Below are 19435 nucleotides of genomic sequence, written 5' to 3' on the forward strand. Positions count from 1 at the left end.
GAGGATGCACTTTGATTGGTTGCCCTTGGAGACGAGGGCGTGGCCGGGGTTCGGGTTTCTTGGCGGCCACCTCCTTGTTGATGCCAGAGTCGCCACGGCTCCCGTCAAGTGGCACTTGCGGCTGCTCAAAGGCCTGGATCCTCGCCCTGAGGGCCGCCATGTCCTCCTCCTCCTCCTCCTCCTCCTCTTCCTCTTCCTCTTCTTCCTCTGATTGGCTGAGACCACTGTCGTCACCTCGGTGCTCCGGGTTACCCCAGTCGTCGGAGCTGAAGGCCTCCAGGAGCTCTTGAAAGTATTTACCCTGACTCACGTCCTGTTTGCGGCCGTCACAGCAAGCGCGGGCGGCGAGCGTAGCCAAGCCGTCCTCTCGCAGTTTTACCAAAGTCTGAACTTTGACCTCGTCGCTGACCGGGGTCACGGCGGGCCTGGATCGGGGGCGGGGCCTGGGGCGCGGCACCTCGTCGGGAAGAGGCGTGGCACTGGGGAGCTGCTCCGCTTGGCCGCTTTCAGAAAGTGGGGTCAAACGGGAGTCGATTTCTGTGACGACTTGAGACGGAGTGGCGGAAATCGCCGGACGCTGCGGTTTGACCTGTTTCACTGAACAGAAAAATGGTTTGAATACAATTTCAGACAATGAGAATTAGTGTTATTAACATATTGTGCTTGATTTTCTGTGTTTAAAGTGAAAGTCAGCCCAGAACATTTATTTATAATAATATCTTGTATGTGCCCCCCACTTGTTTAAGCATGATATGATTAATATCGCGTTTATGGAATATGAATGAAGCAAAATCCAGAAATTTCTTATCCATCATGTTAGGCGGCCATTTTGCCACTTGCTGTCGATTTAAAATGACATCACAGTTACTTAGGGATCAGGTAATAACCAATCATGGCTCAGCGTCAGAAAACAGGTAAGCCGTGATTGGTCAGCTTCAGAAAACTGGTGAGCCGTGATTGGTCATTACCCGTGCAACTGTGATGTGATTTTCAGTCGACAGCAAGTGACAAAATGGCCGCCGAGATAGGAAAAAAATACAGGTGTATTTTTATGCTTAGTTCATGTTCCACAAATGTAATAGTCATCTGAATAGTGTGTTCGGACAAGTGGGGCTGCATTGTAAAGACAATTTTGGATTGACTTGGTTACACCTTCTCACCTGGAACGCCAGGAGACGATCCAGTGTCTGTCTGAGTGGCGATAGTCGTTCTAAAAGCTGGATGGGATGTTGATAATGTAGATGGGGGAGATGAAGACGTGTGCACACCCAGCTCCTGAGTCTTCTCCCTTATCACCTCATCGTAAGAGGGAGGAGGCTGCGGGCGGGAAAGAGAGTCTAAGTTCCACGTAGCGCAACTCGGCATCACGGGAGAGGCGCTACCTGTATGGACGGCGGGATGGTGGGTCCCCAGATTTGTGCGGCCGGAGGAGGAGGGGGCGGGAATGCGCCGGGCGTTCCAGCTAACCAGGAAGGGGAGGGGAGCGGTTCAGCCGACAGGATGGTGATCTCCGGTCGCCTGGCAACAGGGCCCCTTTGCAGGAAGTAGACAGGAGGAATGAATTAAAGGCACGTGGTGATGGCGGTAAAGTTGATCGTGTTCCCTTACCTGGCGTCTGTGTTCCGGTTTCTGTCTCGCGGGGTGTCAGGGAAATTAGCCCTGCTGGTGGCTGAAGGTTAAAAAGCATTGGGACATATAGAAAATAAAATCAGAGGCTTCGTCTTCAAAATATTTTGCACTTTTGTATACTCACATCTTTTGATAACTGCTTTGAGGGACCAAAGTGGACCTTGGCTGCACAGACACAAAAATGAAAAAAGACAAGTTAGCTTAACAGTTAAACGGATCTCAAGATGAGCATTTTTTTTTTGCTGCAAGGCAGATGAGGTTAGGACATCGACTCAACAAAACCACTTTGAGGTTTGCCCCATAAACACACACTGACACTGCCCCCGGCTGGTTGTCATGCCAACCGGCCAACAACCCAAATACTTTCAGGAGTGTGTCAGAGGAAAAGTAGGGGGGCTGGTCGGGGTGCAGACACAGCAGAATGGGGATGGACTTCAAGCACAAAACGGTTTGAGAGGCCAAAAGGCCCCAAAGAACATATTGGGTTACACACATAGAAAATTTGCAAAAAGTGTCCAACCTGAGACGATTTTCTGGCTTCCTCCTGCCAGGACGACCTGTGGGGGACAGACAGACGCGGCAGAGGTCATGACAGGAAATGTCAGTGTACCATCAGCACTCAATCAACTTCACAAAACGTTACATTTCCCCCAAAATCCTCTTTTCGTCGGCCCGTCGTCTCCCCACGAGAGCCCAGACGGATTTTCTCGCAGTCTTTTCTCCGGTCTCCTCCCTGCTCTGGACTCCTGACTCTCCTAGCTCGCTCCTCTCCAGGAAGTCACTGTGATTGGCCACGGAAACTTCTACTGGAGTCATGGCGCAGCTCTTAACACTTCCAGATGTTTGCAGCCCCCGCCCCAACCCATACAGAGCAGTTTATTTTCTTGTTCACAGATTTAACTAGTAGAAAGTCTGCAAGTAGTCAAGTCTTTGTGTATTAATGATGATTTTATAATAGTGGCGTTATTCAGAGATGTTTTAAATCCCATCCAAATCCCCCAAAATGCCCAGCCCACCACTGCATAGACAGACAATTTGAAAGGGGTTAACACCTGCTTGAACCAAAACCTGCTCAGCTGATTGAAGGACTGCCCCTTTCAACCCCCCACCCCCACCCCAAATAAAAAAAACTCAAGAATCTGAACATATCTGAGACGTCTCCTATTAGCCATATTTTTCAGAACTGTCCATCCATCCAAATATCTTAATTCCCATTGTTTGAACTTTGACCTTAATATTCAAACATTACATTTCTACATGATGAGGCAAGAAATACGATACCAGAGTTTCCAGTCTCGCTCAGTAAGTCCCAAGACTTGTGAAAATAAAAATAAAAGATAAAATAAACACGATAACAAGATAAGGGACATTAGGAAATGCTTACTGGGAAAAAAGAGAGAATGCTTACTCACGATTTAAATGTGTGCATAGATGCAAGACAAGGTGTGGATGCAGCAGAAATAAAACTACAAGGGGCATAAATTGCACACGAAGGTCCGTGTAGTCTAGTAAAAAAGAATGAAGAGTTCAACTTGCAGAGATGAATAGTCATGGAGGGGCTAAGGCTAAGCACTGTTTGAGTAACAGCTTCCGGGAGATCATAATATTACGACTTTCTCTTAAAATACAACTTTATTTTTTGTAATGTTGAGACTTTACATCGATACCTGTAACGGTCACAACTTTTTATTTTCAAAAACGCGACTTTGCTGTGATCGTAACGATTTCACTCTAAGGCAGTCAACTTTTGTTTAATTTTATGAGTGGGGTCTTAAGAAACATTTCTTCCTACATCCAACAAGCTTAATCTAGAACACTGAAGTAAACTCCACGCACAACTGTGGGTCAGTTGCGTGTTGCCCTTCTTGTTGTTTTTACCTTCGCTACCATTGGACTGCCGTCGCACCACTTGTTCCCCGTTGTCCCTCCTCATATTCCCTTCGTCTTCCTCGGTCCGAGCCTCGGCCATGTTTGCCCTACTTTCGGCGTTTCTTTTTCCCAGGCACTGACACGGTGTTTTTATTGTCGCTCAACAAAACTTGCAACGAGCTCGAGCCGACGCCGTCATAGATATGAATGTAATGTAGGTAGATACGACACGCCCCTTTATAGCTGCCTGCCTTACGACGAGGTGAAACTAGGAGGGGCGAAGTCGTCAGCGTATTAAATATCCATGGACAGTAATAAAACCCGAAAGAACAAGGATGCTGGCATTTTTCGCTGAAAACGCCGCACAACTACGACTAGGGAGCTGCTGGGAATAACCTTGTACAGATAGAAAAAAGTAAAAAATTTGGAATTGACATGTATTGATAGCACATTTTTTTTGTGTTGATTAAGAAGTAAACTTTATGAATATCGGTTGAGAAATGAGCAAGTGACGAGTTAATTTCTCTGTCCATGCATTGTCTTCGATGGGAACGTCGCCCCTGCCAACATGGCCGCCACGTCGGCACGTCGGTTACATTGGTGCATCCGCGGGCTGGGTATCTCCTCATAGATCCCCCCCCCCCCCCCCCCCCAAGGTTTTTTATTTGTATTTTTAATTCTTTTGTTTATTCATATCTTCATATCTGTGTCATGAACCTTAACCCTTGGACGACTCTGCCGGGTTTGTTTTGCCTGTTCTGAAGAGTTGTGTGTGGTTTTTTTTGTTTGTTTTTTTTACATTTTGTTAAATCTTTATTGAGACTTTGATTTCCCCGATTTCTAAACATTTACAAACACACAATTGCATGTAACAAAATGTATAAACATCAACATGGCACAAGAAAACAACCCCCAAAATGGCATGCCCTGAAGGTTAAATATGCCAAACACAATAATGAGTATTTTAAAAGGTCGAATCAAAATCACTCAATGACAGAGCTGTCTCTACTTGAGACTCCATTGGACCCAATGGTAAAAACTGGAGGGAGCATGCCATGAAAACACGAGTGAGCATTTCACCTTTGCGCCCTCAGCCTCACAGAGCCAACAGGCTTCGTTGAAATAATCGGAACAAATAATAAACTTGTATGAATCATCTCGTGTAATGTCTTGGGTCTGTTGGGAGGTAATATTGATGTACACGTGCAGCCTATCCGATGAGGAACGTGCACATCCACCCTTGGTGGCCTTTGTTCCCTGTCTTGCTTCCGCTTTGACGTGTTTGACTTTCACAGTGAGTGACGCACTCAGTTTGCTCGCCTCTTTTGCCACTCGAGCCTGTGGCAGCAAAGCCGTCGAAAGCGAGACAGGATGTGTTGTACAGGGAAATGCGCCCGCTTGGTGGGCCTGATTCTGCTGCCTTCGGCCTTCGTCTGCATGATCGCCAACCTGCTGCTCTTCTTCCCCGACGGCAAAAGTCTGGAAAATGATCAGATCTCCCTGCAGGTGTGGCTGATGGGGGGTCTCATCGGAGGAGGCCTCTTTGTAAGTAACTCGACAAACACGGCTGTCATTTTGGGGGTTTCGTCGGCGGGATGATGCCAACAATTTGAAAGGAATTTCTATAAAGAGTTTTGTAAAGTGATGACCGCCTTGGCCATGACAAGAATTTTTTTCAAAATCGCGTGGTGTCAAACGACTCATCTCGTCTCACTAGAACACTTTTGAGGCACAGGTGACTTTTTTGACCCCCAATTTTCATTGTTTTCAGATGCTGTGTCCGAGCTGCTCTGCTATCAGGGCCGGGGGCAAGGGTTGCTGCGGAAAGGGTTGCTGCGGCAACCGCTGCCGGGTGAGTGCTTGAGATTAGTTCGCCATTAGATAACGCGCAAAGGCAAATATGGGGGGAGGTGTGGCAACAAGATAACATCCGGGTTCATCTTGCCGCCGCTAGATGTTGAACTCGGTGTTCTCGTCGGCTTTCGGTCTGGTGGGCGCCATCTACTGCTGCAGCGTGGCCTCGGCCGGGCTGGCCATCGGACCAAAGTGTCGCGTAGCGGGAGATGTTTGGAAGTACCCCTTTGAGGAGCTTGGAACGTGAGTGCTTCTTGATAAGGGTCATGCTGCATTTGATCAAATCCCCCCAAAAAACAGGGCAAAATGGCATTGGGTGATAATGTAGAAACTGACTCATCCTGTCAGGGGCAATCAGAGCTACCTGGTGAACCAGACATTGTGGGACGTGTGCCTGTACCCCAAGAATGTGGTGATGTGGCACGTGGTTCTCTTCTCCATCCTGCTGTCGATGAACGTGCTGCAACTGGTGCTGTGCGGCCTTCAAGTGGTCAACGGCTGCATCGGCTGCATCTGCGGGGACTGTCGAGAGAGCAAGGAGGTGAGCGAGCCATCGGAACCCGGAGAAAAACGCCGAACATCTCAAATTCACACACAAGCTAACTCTTGTTCTCCATTTTAGGATGAAAGTGGTCTTTGAAATCAGCTACCGTGATGCAACGGAATTCTCCCACTTTGAGCAGATCGGGATTTTTTTTCATTACAGATCTTATTGTCGCAGTGATATCGCAGCTAAAGCTACTTTGACTCCATTTTGTAACAACGTGACAAGATTCTGCCATCTTTGTGGCATTTGTGAAAAAAACAAACATGAATTGAGCACTTTAAATGCCACAACAAATACTGTAAAGTCACATTAATGAATGGGAATCACAGGCGCTATTTCTATTGCTCTCACCAATAATATTCACATTGCACTATTTAAGTCGAGTTTTTAGGGCACATAATGACATTTTAAAGGTAATGGTCATTTTGACACGACTTGGAGAACCCCTTGAAGTTTTGACCGATATAACGTTATTGGTGGAGAATTTGAAATGAGACACTGTCTTCTGGCAAATCTTGTCATATTGCTACATACTGGGCTCTTTATATCAAATGAAAAGTCAACCCCCAAATTTTCTGACAATATGTGGTATGTGTCTCTACTAGTCAAAACATGGCATTCTGATTATATATTGCGTTTGTGGAATATGAATTAAGCCAATGTTTCTCAGCCCCGGTCCTCGAGTACACCTATCCAGCCTGTTTTCCACGTCTCTCTCAGTCAACACACCTGAGGATCGTTATCAGGCTTCATGCAAGCTTGCTGATTAGCTAATTGTTTGAAACACCTGTGTTGGCTGTGGGAGGCATTAAAAACAGGCTGATCGGGGTACTTGAGGACCGCGGTTGATCCGTCCATCCATTTACTACCGCTTATCCGGGGTCGGGTCGCGAGGGCAGCAGCTTTAGGAGGGAAGCCCAGACTTCCCTCTCCCCAGCCACTTCAACCAGCTCCTCCGGCAGGATCCCAAGGCGTTCCTGGGACATAGTCTCTCCAGCATGTCCTGGGTGGTCCCCGGGGCCTCCCGCCGGTGAGACATGCCCGGAATACCTCTCCAGAGAGGCGTCCAGGAGGCATCCGAACCAGATGCCTGAGCCACCTCAACTGGCTCCTCTCAATGTGGAGGAGTAGCGGCTCGACCCTGAGTCCCTCCCGGATGACCGAGCTTCTCACAGTATCTCTAAGGGAGAGCCCGGACACACTGCGCAGGAAACTCATTTGGGCCGCTTGTATCCGGGTTCTTGTTCTTTCGGTCACGACCCACAGCTTGTGACCATAGGTGAGGCTGGGACCGTAGATCGACCGGTAAATCGAGACCTTCGCCTTTTGGCTCAGCTCCTTCACCACAACGGACCGAGACAGAGCCCGCATCACTGCAGACCGATCCGCCTGTCGATCTCCCGCTCCATCCTGGCCTCACTCGTGAACAAGACCCCAAGATACTTGAACTCCTCCACTTGGGGCAGGATCTCATCCCCGACCCGGAGAGGGCACGCCACCCTTTTCCGACTGAGGACTATGGTCTCGGATTTGGAGGTGCTGATCTTCATCCCAACCACTTCACACTTGGCTGAGAACTGCTCCAGTGAGAGTTGGAGATCACGGCTTGATGAAGCCAACAGCACCACATCATCTGCAAAGCAGAGATGCAATGCTGAGGCCACCAAACCGGACCCCCTAAACGCTTCGGCTGCTCTGAGAAATTCTGTCCATAAAAGTTATGAACAGAATCGGTGGCAAAGGGCAGCCTTGGCGCAGTCCAACCCTCACTGTGAACGAATCTGACTTACTGCTGGCAATGCGGTCCAAACTCTGACACCAGTCAATCAGGGACCAAACAGCCCATATCAGGGGGCTCGGTACCCCGTACTCCCATGCACCCTTGAGGACTCTGCCGAGGGTGTAGAGCTGGCCCACTGTTCTGCGCCTCCTGAATCCGAGATTCGACTTCCCAACGGACCCTCCTCTCCAGCACCACTGAATAGACCTTACCAGGAAGGCTGAGTGTGATCCCTCTATAGTTGGAGCACACACTCCAGTCCCCCTTCTTAAAAAGGGTAACCACCACCCTGGTCTGCCAATCCAGACGCACTGTCCCCGAAGTCCACGTGATGTTGTAGAGGCGTGTCAATCATGACAGCCCCACAGCATCCACAGCCTTTAGGAACTGGGCGGATCTCATCCACCCCCGGGGCCTTGTCACCGAGGAGCTTTCCAATCACCTCAGTGACTTCGACCCCAAAGATAGGAGAGCCCACCTCAGAGTCCCCAGACTCTGCTTCCTCAAAGGAAGACGTGTCGGTGAAATTGAGGTCTTCGAAGTATTCCGCCCACCGACTCACGACGTCCCGAGTCGAGGTCAGCAGCACCCCATCTCCACTACACTATACTTGTGGACTGCTTTCCTCTTCTGAGACGCCGGATGAAGGACCAGAATTTCTTCTAAGCCGTCCGGAAGTCTTTTTCCCTGGCCCCACCCAACTCCTCTCATGTCCGAGTTTTTGCTTCAGCAACCACCGAAGCTGCATTCCGCTTGGCCAGCCGGTCGGTACCTGTTAGCTTCCTCTGGAATCCTAAAGGCCAGAAAGACCCGATAGAACTCCTTCTTCAGCTTGACACCGGCCTCGGTTGAGAACCACTGAATTAAGCAACAAAACCCACCGATTTTTATTCATTTCACGGGGGCGACCATTTATCCACTTGCTGCCAACTGAAAATGACATCAGTTGCTCAGGTAATGACCAATCACAGCCCACCTGTTTTCTGAGTTTGGTCATGTGATGTGACATTCACAAGCTGAGCCGTGATTGTTTGTTACCCGAGCAACTGATGTCATTTTCAGTCGAGAGCAAGTGGCAAATCAGCTGCCCCCTGAGATGGATACAAACAAATGCAATATTAATTAGAATGCCGTGTTTAGACTGTGGGGTCACATGGAACATATTAAAGAAATTTTTGGGTGTTGACGCTCCCTTTAAGAGATCATTTATCAGTTCAACAAACACAGCGCTTGACTAATGTATTACAGCAGCACCCAGTGGAAGAGCAATGCAACAGCATTGCTAATTAGCAAGTTAGCCTGCACAGTAATTCTTGTTTAACTAGAGACTGCTTAGTGGGCCTCCAGCTGAGCGAAAAAAAAAAGAAGTCTGCATTCAACCACTGTTTGTCCCTTATCATACATGTGTTAAGCTTGCACTGGAGGTCATGAAATGGCTTCTTCTTTTGCTCAACTGTCAAAAGTGTAAATGAACAAATCACAGTTTGCTAATTAAATATGTGTAAAACATTCAAACATGATGAATCATTGTGCGCTCGCTCCCAGACATCTCGTATGTGATTACAAGACTTATTCTACATCTAATAGGATTGTTGCTGTTCAGACGGGGTCAAAGGTTCGTTTGCGCTGTGAAAAAGACGAGGAGGAGGCGGTGCAGGTTTTTAAGCCTTTAAGCTTTTGTTGCCATACACCGGCTTGCTGGCTATTGCGAGCTCCGTAACCTTCAAGTGTAAATATAGTGTAAAAAGGACAAGTGACATACTTTCTGGCTCGGGAACGAACGTACAAGAATGATGTAACGAGTTGGCGAGGCCACTTAGCGGCCCGCCTCTGTCCAGTGCTCTTCTTTTCCGCAAGCAGGAATTAGCCGGAATTCTCGACCTGCGCTTCACTTATTCCGTTTATAACCAGATGGTTACACTTTTACTGTTTTTTTCTCACTTATTAACCAAAATTCTAAAGCATGTGGTCAATGTGTAATATTTGTTTTGGGGCCAAGACAGGAAGTGCGAATTCATGAAGGGAACAGTAAGCCACTTTTGCGGTTTTCTCTTTACATTAGCCAACTTAGCATTGTCAATAATTATATTATAATGCTGTATTAAGTCACGTTTCGCACATGGTGTAAATCTGCTTTCAGCGTCACTCCGCTGAAAAGCCACAGGAAATTTGGAAGAATAAAACCGCCAAAGCCAGTATCACTGACAAAAAAAGCCTTAAGATGCTATGACTGAAATCACACAGGAAGTCCGCCATTTTGGTTTGAAGAGGCCAAAAATGGACAACTGTCGAGATTGTGCGTGGTCGTTACAAAGTTTGAATCACCAACTTTAGCCATATCAAGTTTTAGCGGTCGTTTTTCGTATTTGATGTTAGGTGGCCCCCCACGACGTCCGTTCTTTGACCTCACCATCGTCAACAATATTGACAATGAAGCTTTGTAAACTTGTCACTATTTACTTTGTTTGGGAAACATTCAAGATTGATCGGATTTAAACATACAATCAAAGTGCTTCAACTGATGATTGATTTAGAAAGAAATAGGATTGAGCCTAAGTACTGGATGAATCTTGTGGACTACGTGATGAAGGCAAAAGCTTGAAGGGCAGACAGAAGAAGCGTGAGAGGGGGGGCTGGGGGGAGGCGTGTCCTACACTGAAGGCTGAGCTATTTAAAGTTCACTCAGAGAGTGCAGAGAACACAAGGAAGCTTTCCACTGTTGGCTCGCAACCTCATCCCGCTCAGGTGGGTTCTTTGGATTTCTTTGCAAAATTCAGCGTAATTATTTTAGATGTATATGATTAGTTTTTTTGGAAATGTTTGAGAGAACACAGTGCCGTTTATGACCTAGCTGAACACACGTGTGGCGCGTTCCACTCTTCAGTTCATCATGCTCGGTGGATTTTAGCATACAGACGACGTGTTGATACAAGCGGGCCATCAAAACATGCGATCGAACAGGTTACAGCCGCATGACATCGCTCATGTCCAGAAAATGATAGAAAGGCTGAGCCTCAGCTGTCACCTGAAAGAAAAAAGACAGCCGGCGTCAGTGTGGCTTATTTGCACTGAAGAAAAATTGAGCACAGAGTAAACATTATTTGTGTGCAGGGGCAAACAGACAAATAAGCGCCGCAACTTATGTCGCAATCATTCCACATGACCCACTTTCAGTGTTGCCACTGTTAATCTAAAAAAAAAAAAAAAGAAAAGAGTAACTTTTAGTTACTTTACTGGTTACTTGCTTTAAAGAGACAGGGTGTAGAATTTTTCAAAGTTCATTCATTCAAAAAACACTATTAATTTCAATAATATGTAAAACAAAAAAAAGTTATTTCACATCAAAATCAAAATCATAGTAATCACTAGGGGTGGGAATCTTTGAATGTCTCACGATTCAATTCCAATTCTTGGGTCTGCGATTCGATTCAGAATCGATATTTGATTAAGAACGATTTTTGATTCAAAATGATTTGATTGACAATGATTTTTGCTTCAATCTATAAATGTGCAAGGAATTGTAATGATCTACTCCAGTCTGACCCGCTAATGATAATTAGCGCGCTACTCGCGGCACTTTTATCACTCAAAAAAACGGCTCAACATTGCAAAAAAAAATACTTTTATTGGAATAACTTGATCGTGACTTTTTCCTTCTACTCTCTAATGTGGCTACAACTTAACAGTGTATTAGATCGCGTGGAACCACACTGCCCCTAAGTGGCCAAATCGTGTACAACATGAACAGCGCTTCCAATAAAGGCACACACAAATACAAAGGCAAGACAGTATAAAATCATTTTAATAAAATAGATTTTGGGACATTTAAAATCGATTCCGAATCGTACTAAATGAGAATCGTGATTCTTATGAGAATCGATTTTTTGGCACACCTCTAGTAATCACTAATTATATTGCATTGGTTGTGCTGCGCCTTACAGGAGACTGACATGTTTTGCCGCCATATTTCTGCTATGGATACCTGAAGGAGAAGAACTTTGCAATGCATGATTATTGACGGTAGGCTTGCAAAGTGTGGTCTCTCGGAGGCACCATTGCTTCCAATTTAGGATGTTGCATTCTATTAGTTCACCTCTAGATGACACTGTCTCTTTAAAAAAAGTTACGTTACAGATTACTTGTTTTCAAATATAACTTAGTTACTTTACTGGCGCGAGTTCGCTTCCCGCCTGGGAGACCATATATGTGTGTGAGTGCACCCAAAAAATAAAAACTTAGTTACTTTACTAATTACTAAGTTAGAGTACAAGTTACTTTAATAGTTACATTCAGCAAATGCTGACAAGTTGCTTAACGTAAAAACGACAATCCATTTTAAAAAATAAATAAAAAGACAATCGTTCTAGACTTCATAAACAGATTTTTAAATTAAATCTAAAAAAACAGCAGTAATTGTTACCACAATGCCTAAAGCTCAGTAAGCAAAAATGATACCAGCTATCCTACTTCAAGTACTGCAGATCGTTGTCACACCTGCACAAGGCCGCTCATGTGTAATGAACGAACGAGCCGATAAAGACTTTGCAAAATGAAGGCTTAGCAGCTCACCTGGCTGTTGATGTCACACGTCCAATCTGTGTCGATCGCAAGATGCCGAGTCTGTCTGAAAGCGGATTCAAAATTGGTGAAATTTGACTGAAACATTCCTTTTCAGCATATCGCATTTTTCGACTGGTCTGGGCTTACCCACCTCCTCAGTTTTGCACCATGGGTGTGAAGATGCTGCAGTGTTTCCCCTTCTACAGACACTGCAAAGAGCGTTGCAAAAGCAAAGGCTTCCCCGCGGCGGCAGGTGAGACGCGCATCTGATGACCCGAACGCGACCTTTGGCTAAACTTGACTTTGTTGTCATCCAAAGAGGAGCGGAACCTACGTGTGGCCTCCAGCGCGTCGTGGGGCAGCGACGGCTTCAACCGGGGATCCCACGTTTATTTCTCCTCCAAAGCCCGGATGTCTTTTCGACACCAGCTGGACAGTAACGTCAACGCGGTGGATGCCACCGACTGAGCGAGCCGACGGAGGACGGACAACAAAACGTCCGCGCGATCTCGACATCTTGTGTGCGGAGCGCTGCTTGGTGACAGTGAACTCTTTGCAATTCACAACAAGCAGCAGTTTGGCAGATAGACAACAATTCTTGAAGAGGCTTCAAGCTGTTAAATGCCACTCCCGGGCATTTTGAATGGTTGGCAGGTGATATAACAATACCAACGGGCATATACAGTATTCTTTATGCTCTAGGAAAAATGAGTAATATTACAGCATGGTATTCTTCTTCATTTATGTCTGCGTGACTTTTATACAGTACTGCCTCCTGGTGGTCAAGATGGAGCAGCACATTGTATTGGATTGCAGCATTAAATCATGGTGCAACCTGTTTATATTTACATTGTATTTAATTATTAAGTATTAAATATATATATATATATAAATACAATATTATAGATTGCTAAATATCCTTATTAAAAAAACAAATGTGACATTTTTCATTTTTTAATGCCTTACTATGCAGTCTTATTTTTATTTATTTTTTAAAACAACTTACTGTAGTTCAATATACACTTCTGTTTAACACCACTGACTGTGTGTGTATGTTGTTGATTTAATGTTGGTTGTTTTCCTAGGTTCAAAGTGCAGCAAACCTTTTTTTTAAACACTTACCACCTATGTACAAATTAGTTTAAGCTAACATAAGGAAACCTAAAAAAAAATAAAATAATTGAAGAGTAATCGTCAAGCACATCTAGCAATGTTTGCTTTTATTGTTATGTTGACATTCTGAAAGCTTGGATGGATATTCATGACGCGTGTATAGCTTTAAATATTTGCTTTCATGCTCCTATAAACTGCTCCAACATGATGACGTCATTGCAGAAAAGCTGTTGAGATCCGTTTTGGATGGCCAGGCATGTAAGTTAGTGTTTGTTGGCTTTTGGGGGACAAATGTGTCATTTGCAAATCAACGTTCGGAAATTCCGCTCATGTCGCATTTACATCTGGATAAGCGATGCTATGTTTTAGCAGTATGGCCACCCTAGTGTGGCATCTCAAATGTATATATGTATGTGTGTGTGTATTACCGTCAAAGGTTTGTGCTTCAAGACATTCCCTGCACATGAGAAGCAAAGGGCTGCGAAATGTTGAGAAGGCAACAAAGTGGATATTAGAAAATGTCCTTTCATCCAACAATGTGGAACTCAAATGTGACTGGAAAAAAAACAAATGGACTTTTCTTAACATTTGTAATAACAGCTGAAAAAATGTGAGCAGTGAAAGGAAAATTCCAGGTTGATTTTATATGGAATGATGTTTCGAAACACTTATGGGGGATTTAAAAACAACCCTTTCGAGGGTCGTTCCAAAAGTTTTAAGGTTGAATGGGAATATATACTTAAAGGTTAGCTCCTAACTGGGGAAAATTAATTTAATAGAAGAATGTCATTTAAGTACAGCTGAATATCTACGTTACTCGCCTAACAAATGCTTAGTGCAAAGCTATTGAGCGCACGCCCCCAACATGCAAGTAAGTGCATTCTGAAGTCACATGCACTGATGAATTCAAAGAATGTATGCAAAGAATCCATGAATTAAATGTTCAAATTGTGCCATGCTACACTGGTTTCAAGGTTGTATTTAATCCAGCATACTACATTTGTTAATTTGGCAGTCAAGTGAATTTTTTTTTGTGTTTTACAATATGTGCCCCTACTTTTTTAAACACAGCATTTTGATTAATATTGTGTTTCTGAAATATGAGTTAAACAGCAAAATCCACCCATTTTTATCCATCTCAGGGGGCTGCCATTTTGTCACTGAAAACGCCGTCACAGTCAGGTAACAACCAATCGTGGCTCAGCTTCAGAAAACAGATGAGCCGTGATTGGTCGTCACCTGAGCAACTATGATGTCATTTTCAGTCGACAGCAAGAGGCAAAATGGCCACCCCTGAGATGGATAGAAATGGGTGCATTTTTTTCATTTTTATTTTGTATGTGGGTGAGTGTGAGTGTGTGTGTGTGTGTTTGTGTATGTGCGTGTGTGCGAGTGTGTGAGTATTCATTAGTTCACCTAAAACCTATTAAAAAAATCCCATACCGAGGAAGGCCCAAAGAAAATAAAGGAAAGTGAAATCCAGCACCGACCAGACACCACCCACCACGCACCGGGCCACCAACCAGAGAAATAAAAAAAAAATAATTAAAAAAAAGAGAGAGAAAAACAATCAAAAAAACAAAACAGAAATGGGTGTATTTTGCTGCTTAACTCATATTACATAAGCTAAGTGGGGCTGCATTGAACATATTATAATAAACAAATTAGCATTTAATCTTTTACTTTAGGTACAATTTTAGTGGTACTTGGAGTAAAAAGTTTGAGAAGCACTGATTGGCCTCTTTTTCATTGCGCTTTGGATGGGACGGTGCTTATTAAACTCACCATTCATGTTTTTAGTCTTCAATAAAAGAAGTGATTGTCCAATCAAATACTACTAACAAGTAAATCTGTTGAAATGTCATCGTACTATTTTGCATGGATGTCTGTTTGGGAGAAGAAAAAAAAAATCCTACTTAGGCATGACTATGATACTTTTCCACAGTTCCCCATTTACAGCCCAAATCCCGGCACGTTGCTTCTAATTTGCGGAAGACTTTGGATCGTTTAAGCCTGGCAGTACATGGCAGGGGCTCACAAGCTCAAGTCAACGATGACGTGCTCCCAGATCTGCGTGTTCCCTTTGAAGCTGGACGTAAAGACGAAGTCCCGTCGGTCCGTGGACACGGCGGTGAAGGATCGCGGCGCCTGGATGTAGACCTCCTTGAAGCGCTCAAACACGCTCTCTTGCTCATCCCACAGGAGGATCTGCGAGAAGGTGTAGTCGCTACCCAGGGCCAGATAGTGGCGCTCTTTGAAGGAGAAGGGTTGGAGGATCATGGCACCTCGAGAAGGTAGCGCCTGGATCTCCGAGAACTGCTTGGCACCCCAGTGCAGAACTTTGGAGTCTCCGATGTAACGCGTGACGGCCAGGTAGAGCTCGTCCTTGATGCGGAAGTGCTTGACGGCCACCACGTCCTCCGTTTCGGGGATCTCGCCCTGGAGCGCAAATTTGCGGTTGCTGCGGCTCCACTGGTAGATGACGGGAACCTGCGAACGGCTCGCCAGGACCAGGTGCGCTTTCCCGTCCAGGTCCAGGAACTCGGCGTCCGTGTCGCGGTACCACTCGTGAAGGGACTGGTAGGAATAAAAGCCGTTGTCGTTCCATTTGTAGAGGGTAGACAGGCCCGCTTTGGAGCTGTCGGCGATCACGAAGAAGCGGTCCGAGCCGATCTGGAACACCTCGATGTCGTTGGGCTTGGAGATCTTGGACACCTCGATGTCCTGGAATTTGGTAAACGTGCTTTGGTCCTCGTCAAACTTGTAAATGTGCGAGCCGCCGAAGAGCTGAGCTACTATGACGAACACCTGGTCCTCGATTACCACCGACTTGCATCCCACGATGGATTGACCTGAAAAAAAGATGCGGAAACGAGACCCACTCGGGTCAAAACCAGTGCTTGATCTGGTGAATCAATCGTACCTGTGATGTTATCGTAAGTCCTGAAGTTCATTTCGATGTGGTCCCACTGGAGGACCATGCAGCTCTCCGCGCCGGGTGCGGCGACCGCCACGTAGACGTCGTTCTTGTAGCTGAACGTATCGACGGAAAGGGACTCTGAGCTCACGCTTTGATGCAGGATGAAATCTGAAAGAGGGAATTTCTCATCGTCAACGCTGAGTCTTAGGCCTATATAGCACTGGGGGAAACCCTGTGATAGTGTTAGCTTAGCATTAGCTGTATTTTCAAATGCTATGACATTGCAGTGATTTGCGTCATACATACAAGATTAGCAATGGAACTGTTTCTTAACTCATTCACTGCCATTGACGGCTATAGACGTCAAAAATTCATTTGAACTATGTGACAACCTAGAATTTTTTAATTGTACATTTAGAACGGATATAGAATTTGTGATTAATCGTGAGTTAATTACTGAAGTCATGCGATTAATTACAATTTTAAAAAAATTATCGTTCCACCCCCCTAATTTTTAATAATCTTTAATTAATCACGACTTCACTAGTTAACTCAAGATTAATCACAAATTGTATATCTGTTCTAAATGTACAATACAATTTTTCTAGGTTTTCATACTCTTGTTAACGAAAGTGGAGAAAAAAAGTGAAACTAATGGAAATAGTTCAAATTTTTGACGTCTATAGCCATCAATGGCAGTGAATGTGTTAAAAGGGGAAGTCAACCATAAACATTTCTTGGCAATAATATATATGTGACCTCATTAGTCTAAACTTGACATTCTGATTAATATTACATTCGTGGAATTTGAGTTATAAAGCAAAGCCGTTTTTATCCATCTCAGGGGGCGGCCATTTTGGCACTTGCTGTCGATTGAAGATGACATCACAGTTGCTCAGGGCTCAAGCCACGACCAATAACAACTCACCTGTTTTCTGAAGCTGAGCTGTGATTGATTGGTACCTGAGACCTGAGCAACTGTGATGTCATTTTCACTCGACAGCAAATGACAAAATGGCCGCTTCTGATATTGATAAAAACTGCTGGAACTCATTCTTCTAGCGCATTATTAACCAGAATACCATATTTAGACTAATGGGGCTGCATAGAACATATTGTCAAGAATTTTTATTTGGGTTGACTCCTTTAACCAATCACATTTCAAATTTGCCCACAAAAATGTCAGAATTTTTCCGTCCGTTTGGTTGGTCAGAGCAAGCAAAGTTGGACTAGCAAAAAATTTCTGTAGCGTTAATCCCTTCATCCATCCATTATCTGAACCGCTTAGCATCTTCGGTGAGTATGATGGATTTGATTTGACTTTCAAAAGATTTTGTCACGTTATGAGCTAAACGCGGCGCAGGTTGCGTATCGCCGTTCCGCACCTGTGGAGACGCACTCGTTTTGCAAGCTCATGTCGTTGAGGCGCTTCTCCCCGACGTCCTCCGGCCCGGCGCAAGGCACGTCGGACACGGTGGCGTTGGTGCTCCTCAACCACGCCATCAGCCACTTGGCTCGGCAGTCGCACTCGAAGACGTTGCCTCGCAGGTCCCTGCGGAAGACGACCGTCGACGTTCGGACGTTACAAAAGCAAAAAAATAAAAAATAAATGTGCAGACCGCCGAACTTACAACTCGATGAGAGAGTCAAGCTCGTTGAAGAGGTCTCGAGGCAGCGCCTTGATCTTGTTGTTTGCTAGTGACCTACGTCCAGAACCCGGCCAAACAACCAAACACAAGTATCGATAAAACCCTTGCTGCCGCCAGTTCCTTTGGCAAACAAATCCAATTTAGCCAAATCAACATACAAGTGGGTGAGATCCCGGAGTCCTCGGAAAGCGTATTTGGAGACGGTCTCGATCCTGTTGCTCTCAATAAACCTGTCCAAGAACAACAACTTGTTCAGCCCGTGTTTCCCGGTGCGGACAACATCAACCTCTTGTCGTTTTTTCGGACCACTTACAGGTATTCGAGATGTGGAAGGCCGGAGAACGCATCATCCCTTATGGTGGTAAGCGAGTTGGAATTGAGAAGCCTGTAATAACAGAAAAGCGCACGTGAAAGGCTGAATTTGGTGTCAATTCGATTGGAAAGATTTCACCGTTGATGCCGTCATCTTCACACATTCGCGGCAGCACTTATGCAGATTGATTGCTTGTGGTGGCCGAGCCAAAGACTTGGACTGCTGTGCTTTCAATATATGAAGAGGTGTTAGAAGCTTCTAAAAGCTTTCTAATAGCTTTTACGAGAGAATAAATCTACCTGTGCATTCTGCGCACAAGCTACTAAACAAGACCCAAGAGTTCAACAAATAATAAGTGCCATGATCATGTCTTGGATGATGAAAATAAGAGGTTCTTACAGCAGCTGGAGTGACGGCATGTGCGAGAACATTGCCTCTTTGACCTCTGAGAAAGTGCCATTGACGATGCTCCTGCAAGCACATCACAACATCATCCGTCTGCATGGAAATACAACTACGTAATATTTTATACATGAAAAGAAAAGTCTACCCAAATGTGGATTTACCCGACTTGCACCCGTGTATTGCGACTGCGTCAACTAGCTAAGTGCGTGCTCGGAGAACGACGAGTACTTACAAAGAAATGATGTCCCCGGGGCTCGTCCTGGGGACGGAAGAGGAGCCCACGCAGATGATGGACTCCTTGGAGCAGCTGCAAGTTGAAGGGCAGCGGGCGGGCTTCTTCGCAAGGCTGCTGCGGCACAGCCACACGCAAAGTAAAACCCAAAATGTTCGAGTCGGCGGCATTTCTGCTGCTTCTGCTTGGCTTGCATGGGGGACTCAGAACGGAACCGGGCTGGCTGGCTGGCGCGTTTCCACCCTGCACCACGCGACGCAGCACCGGGCCACAGCGAATCAGAGGCAGCCCCCTCCCCCTCCCCGCACTTTTCATTATTTATTAAATCAATCGTCGTCCCGTTTAAACAAGCAAGCACCGCAACACTGACATCACGACTACCAAAAACTGAGAACCACCAGGCCACGTGCACGCGCGTTACAAGGCATTCCTTTTATTTTCCCGCACTGACCAGAAGCCACAAAGACCTCTCACGCCAAAAAAAAAAAAAAAAATACTGTAATGAAATAACTGCAGCATAGTGGACGACGCCCCCATGCAGTCATGTCTAGTATTTATTAAGTA

General features: G+C 45.4%; 4 protein-coding genes and 1 long non-coding RNA gene across 7 annotated transcripts in view; 2 read left to right on the forward strand and 3 right to left on the reverse strand.

The window, feature by feature from the left end:
* The window catches only part of LOC144035434 (uncharacterized), an 11059-nt gene extending 7319 nt beyond the window's left edge, over positions 1-3740 (reverse strand). For both annotated transcript variants that reach the window (XM_077545111.1, XM_077545110.1), the window contains exons 1-7: positions 3508-3740; positions 2150-2186; positions 1754-1794; positions 1609-1669; positions 1383-1533; positions 1161-1317; positions 1-597 (exon numbers count right to left, since the gene is read on the reverse strand). The exon at positions 1-597 is cut by the window's left edge and continues 360 nt beyond it. In XM_077545111.1, the coding sequence (XP_077401237.1) occupies positions 1-597; positions 1161-1317; positions 1383-1533; positions 1609-1669; positions 1754-1794; positions 2150-2186; positions 3508-3598 (1135 nt within the window). In that variant the 5' untranslated portion in view covers positions 3599-3740. The remainder of the gene's footprint in view (positions 598-1160; positions 1318-1382; positions 1534-1608; positions 1670-1753; positions 1795-2149; positions 2187-3507) is intronic.
* Positions 3741-4869: 1129 nt separating this feature from the next.
* tm4sf5 (transmembrane 4 L six family member 5) lies at positions 4870-9194 on the forward strand. Its single transcript, XM_077543812.1, has 5 exons — positions 4870-5043; positions 5270-5350; positions 5453-5595; positions 5701-5893; positions 5975-9194. Exons 1-5 carry the CDS (start codon positions 4870-4872, stop codon positions 5990-5992), a joined length of 609 nt encoding a protein of 202 aa, XP_077399938.1. The 3' UTR covers positions 5993-9194.
* On the reverse strand, positions 5751-12297 carry LOC144034773 (uncharacterized). Its single transcript, XR_013288282.1, has 3 exons — positions 12249-12297; positions 10527-10704; positions 5751-5874 (listed from the first exon to the last, which is right to left on the reverse strand). It is a non-coding gene; the product is annotated as an uncharacterized LOC144034773 (long non-coding RNA).
* On the forward strand, positions 10322-14313 carry LOC144034772 (uncharacterized protein C17orf114). Of its 2 annotated transcripts, XM_077543813.1 has the most exons (4): positions 10350-10424; positions 11621-11699; positions 12355-12492; positions 12559-14313. In XM_077543813.1, exons 2-4 carry the CDS (start codon positions 11687-11689, stop codon positions 12705-12707), a joined length of 300 nt encoding a protein of 99 aa, XP_077399939.1. In that variant the 5' UTR covers positions 10350-10424; positions 11621-11686; the 3' UTR covers positions 12708-14313. The 2 variants fall into 2 exon arrangements, with proteins under 2 accessions (XP_077399940.1, XP_077399939.1); XM_077543814.1 differs by lacking the exon at positions 11621-11699 and having other exon boundaries at positions 10322-10424.
* Positions 13434-19130, reverse strand: lgi2a (leucine-rich repeat LGI family, member 2a). Its single transcript, XM_077543811.1, has 8 exons — positions 18872-19130; positions 18634-18705; positions 18235-18306; positions 18080-18151; positions 17904-17975; positions 17658-17824; positions 16276-16440; positions 13434-16204 (listed from the first exon to the last, which is right to left on the reverse strand). The coding sequence occupies exons 1-8, from the start codon at positions 19039-19041 to the stop codon at positions 15387-15389; spliced, it is 1608 nt and encodes a 535-aa protein (XP_077399937.1). The 5' UTR covers positions 19042-19130; the 3' UTR covers positions 13434-15386.
* Positions 19131-19435: the final 305 nt, after the last annotated feature.

This window comes from Vanacampus margaritifer, chromosome 15 (assembly GCF_051991255.1).
Source record: "Vanacampus margaritifer isolate UIUO_Vmar chromosome 15, RoL_Vmar_1.0, whole genome shotgun sequence".
In the NCBI taxonomy this organism is placed as follows: domain Eukaryota; kingdom Metazoa; phylum Chordata; class Actinopteri; order Syngnathiformes; family Syngnathidae; genus Vanacampus; species Vanacampus margaritifer.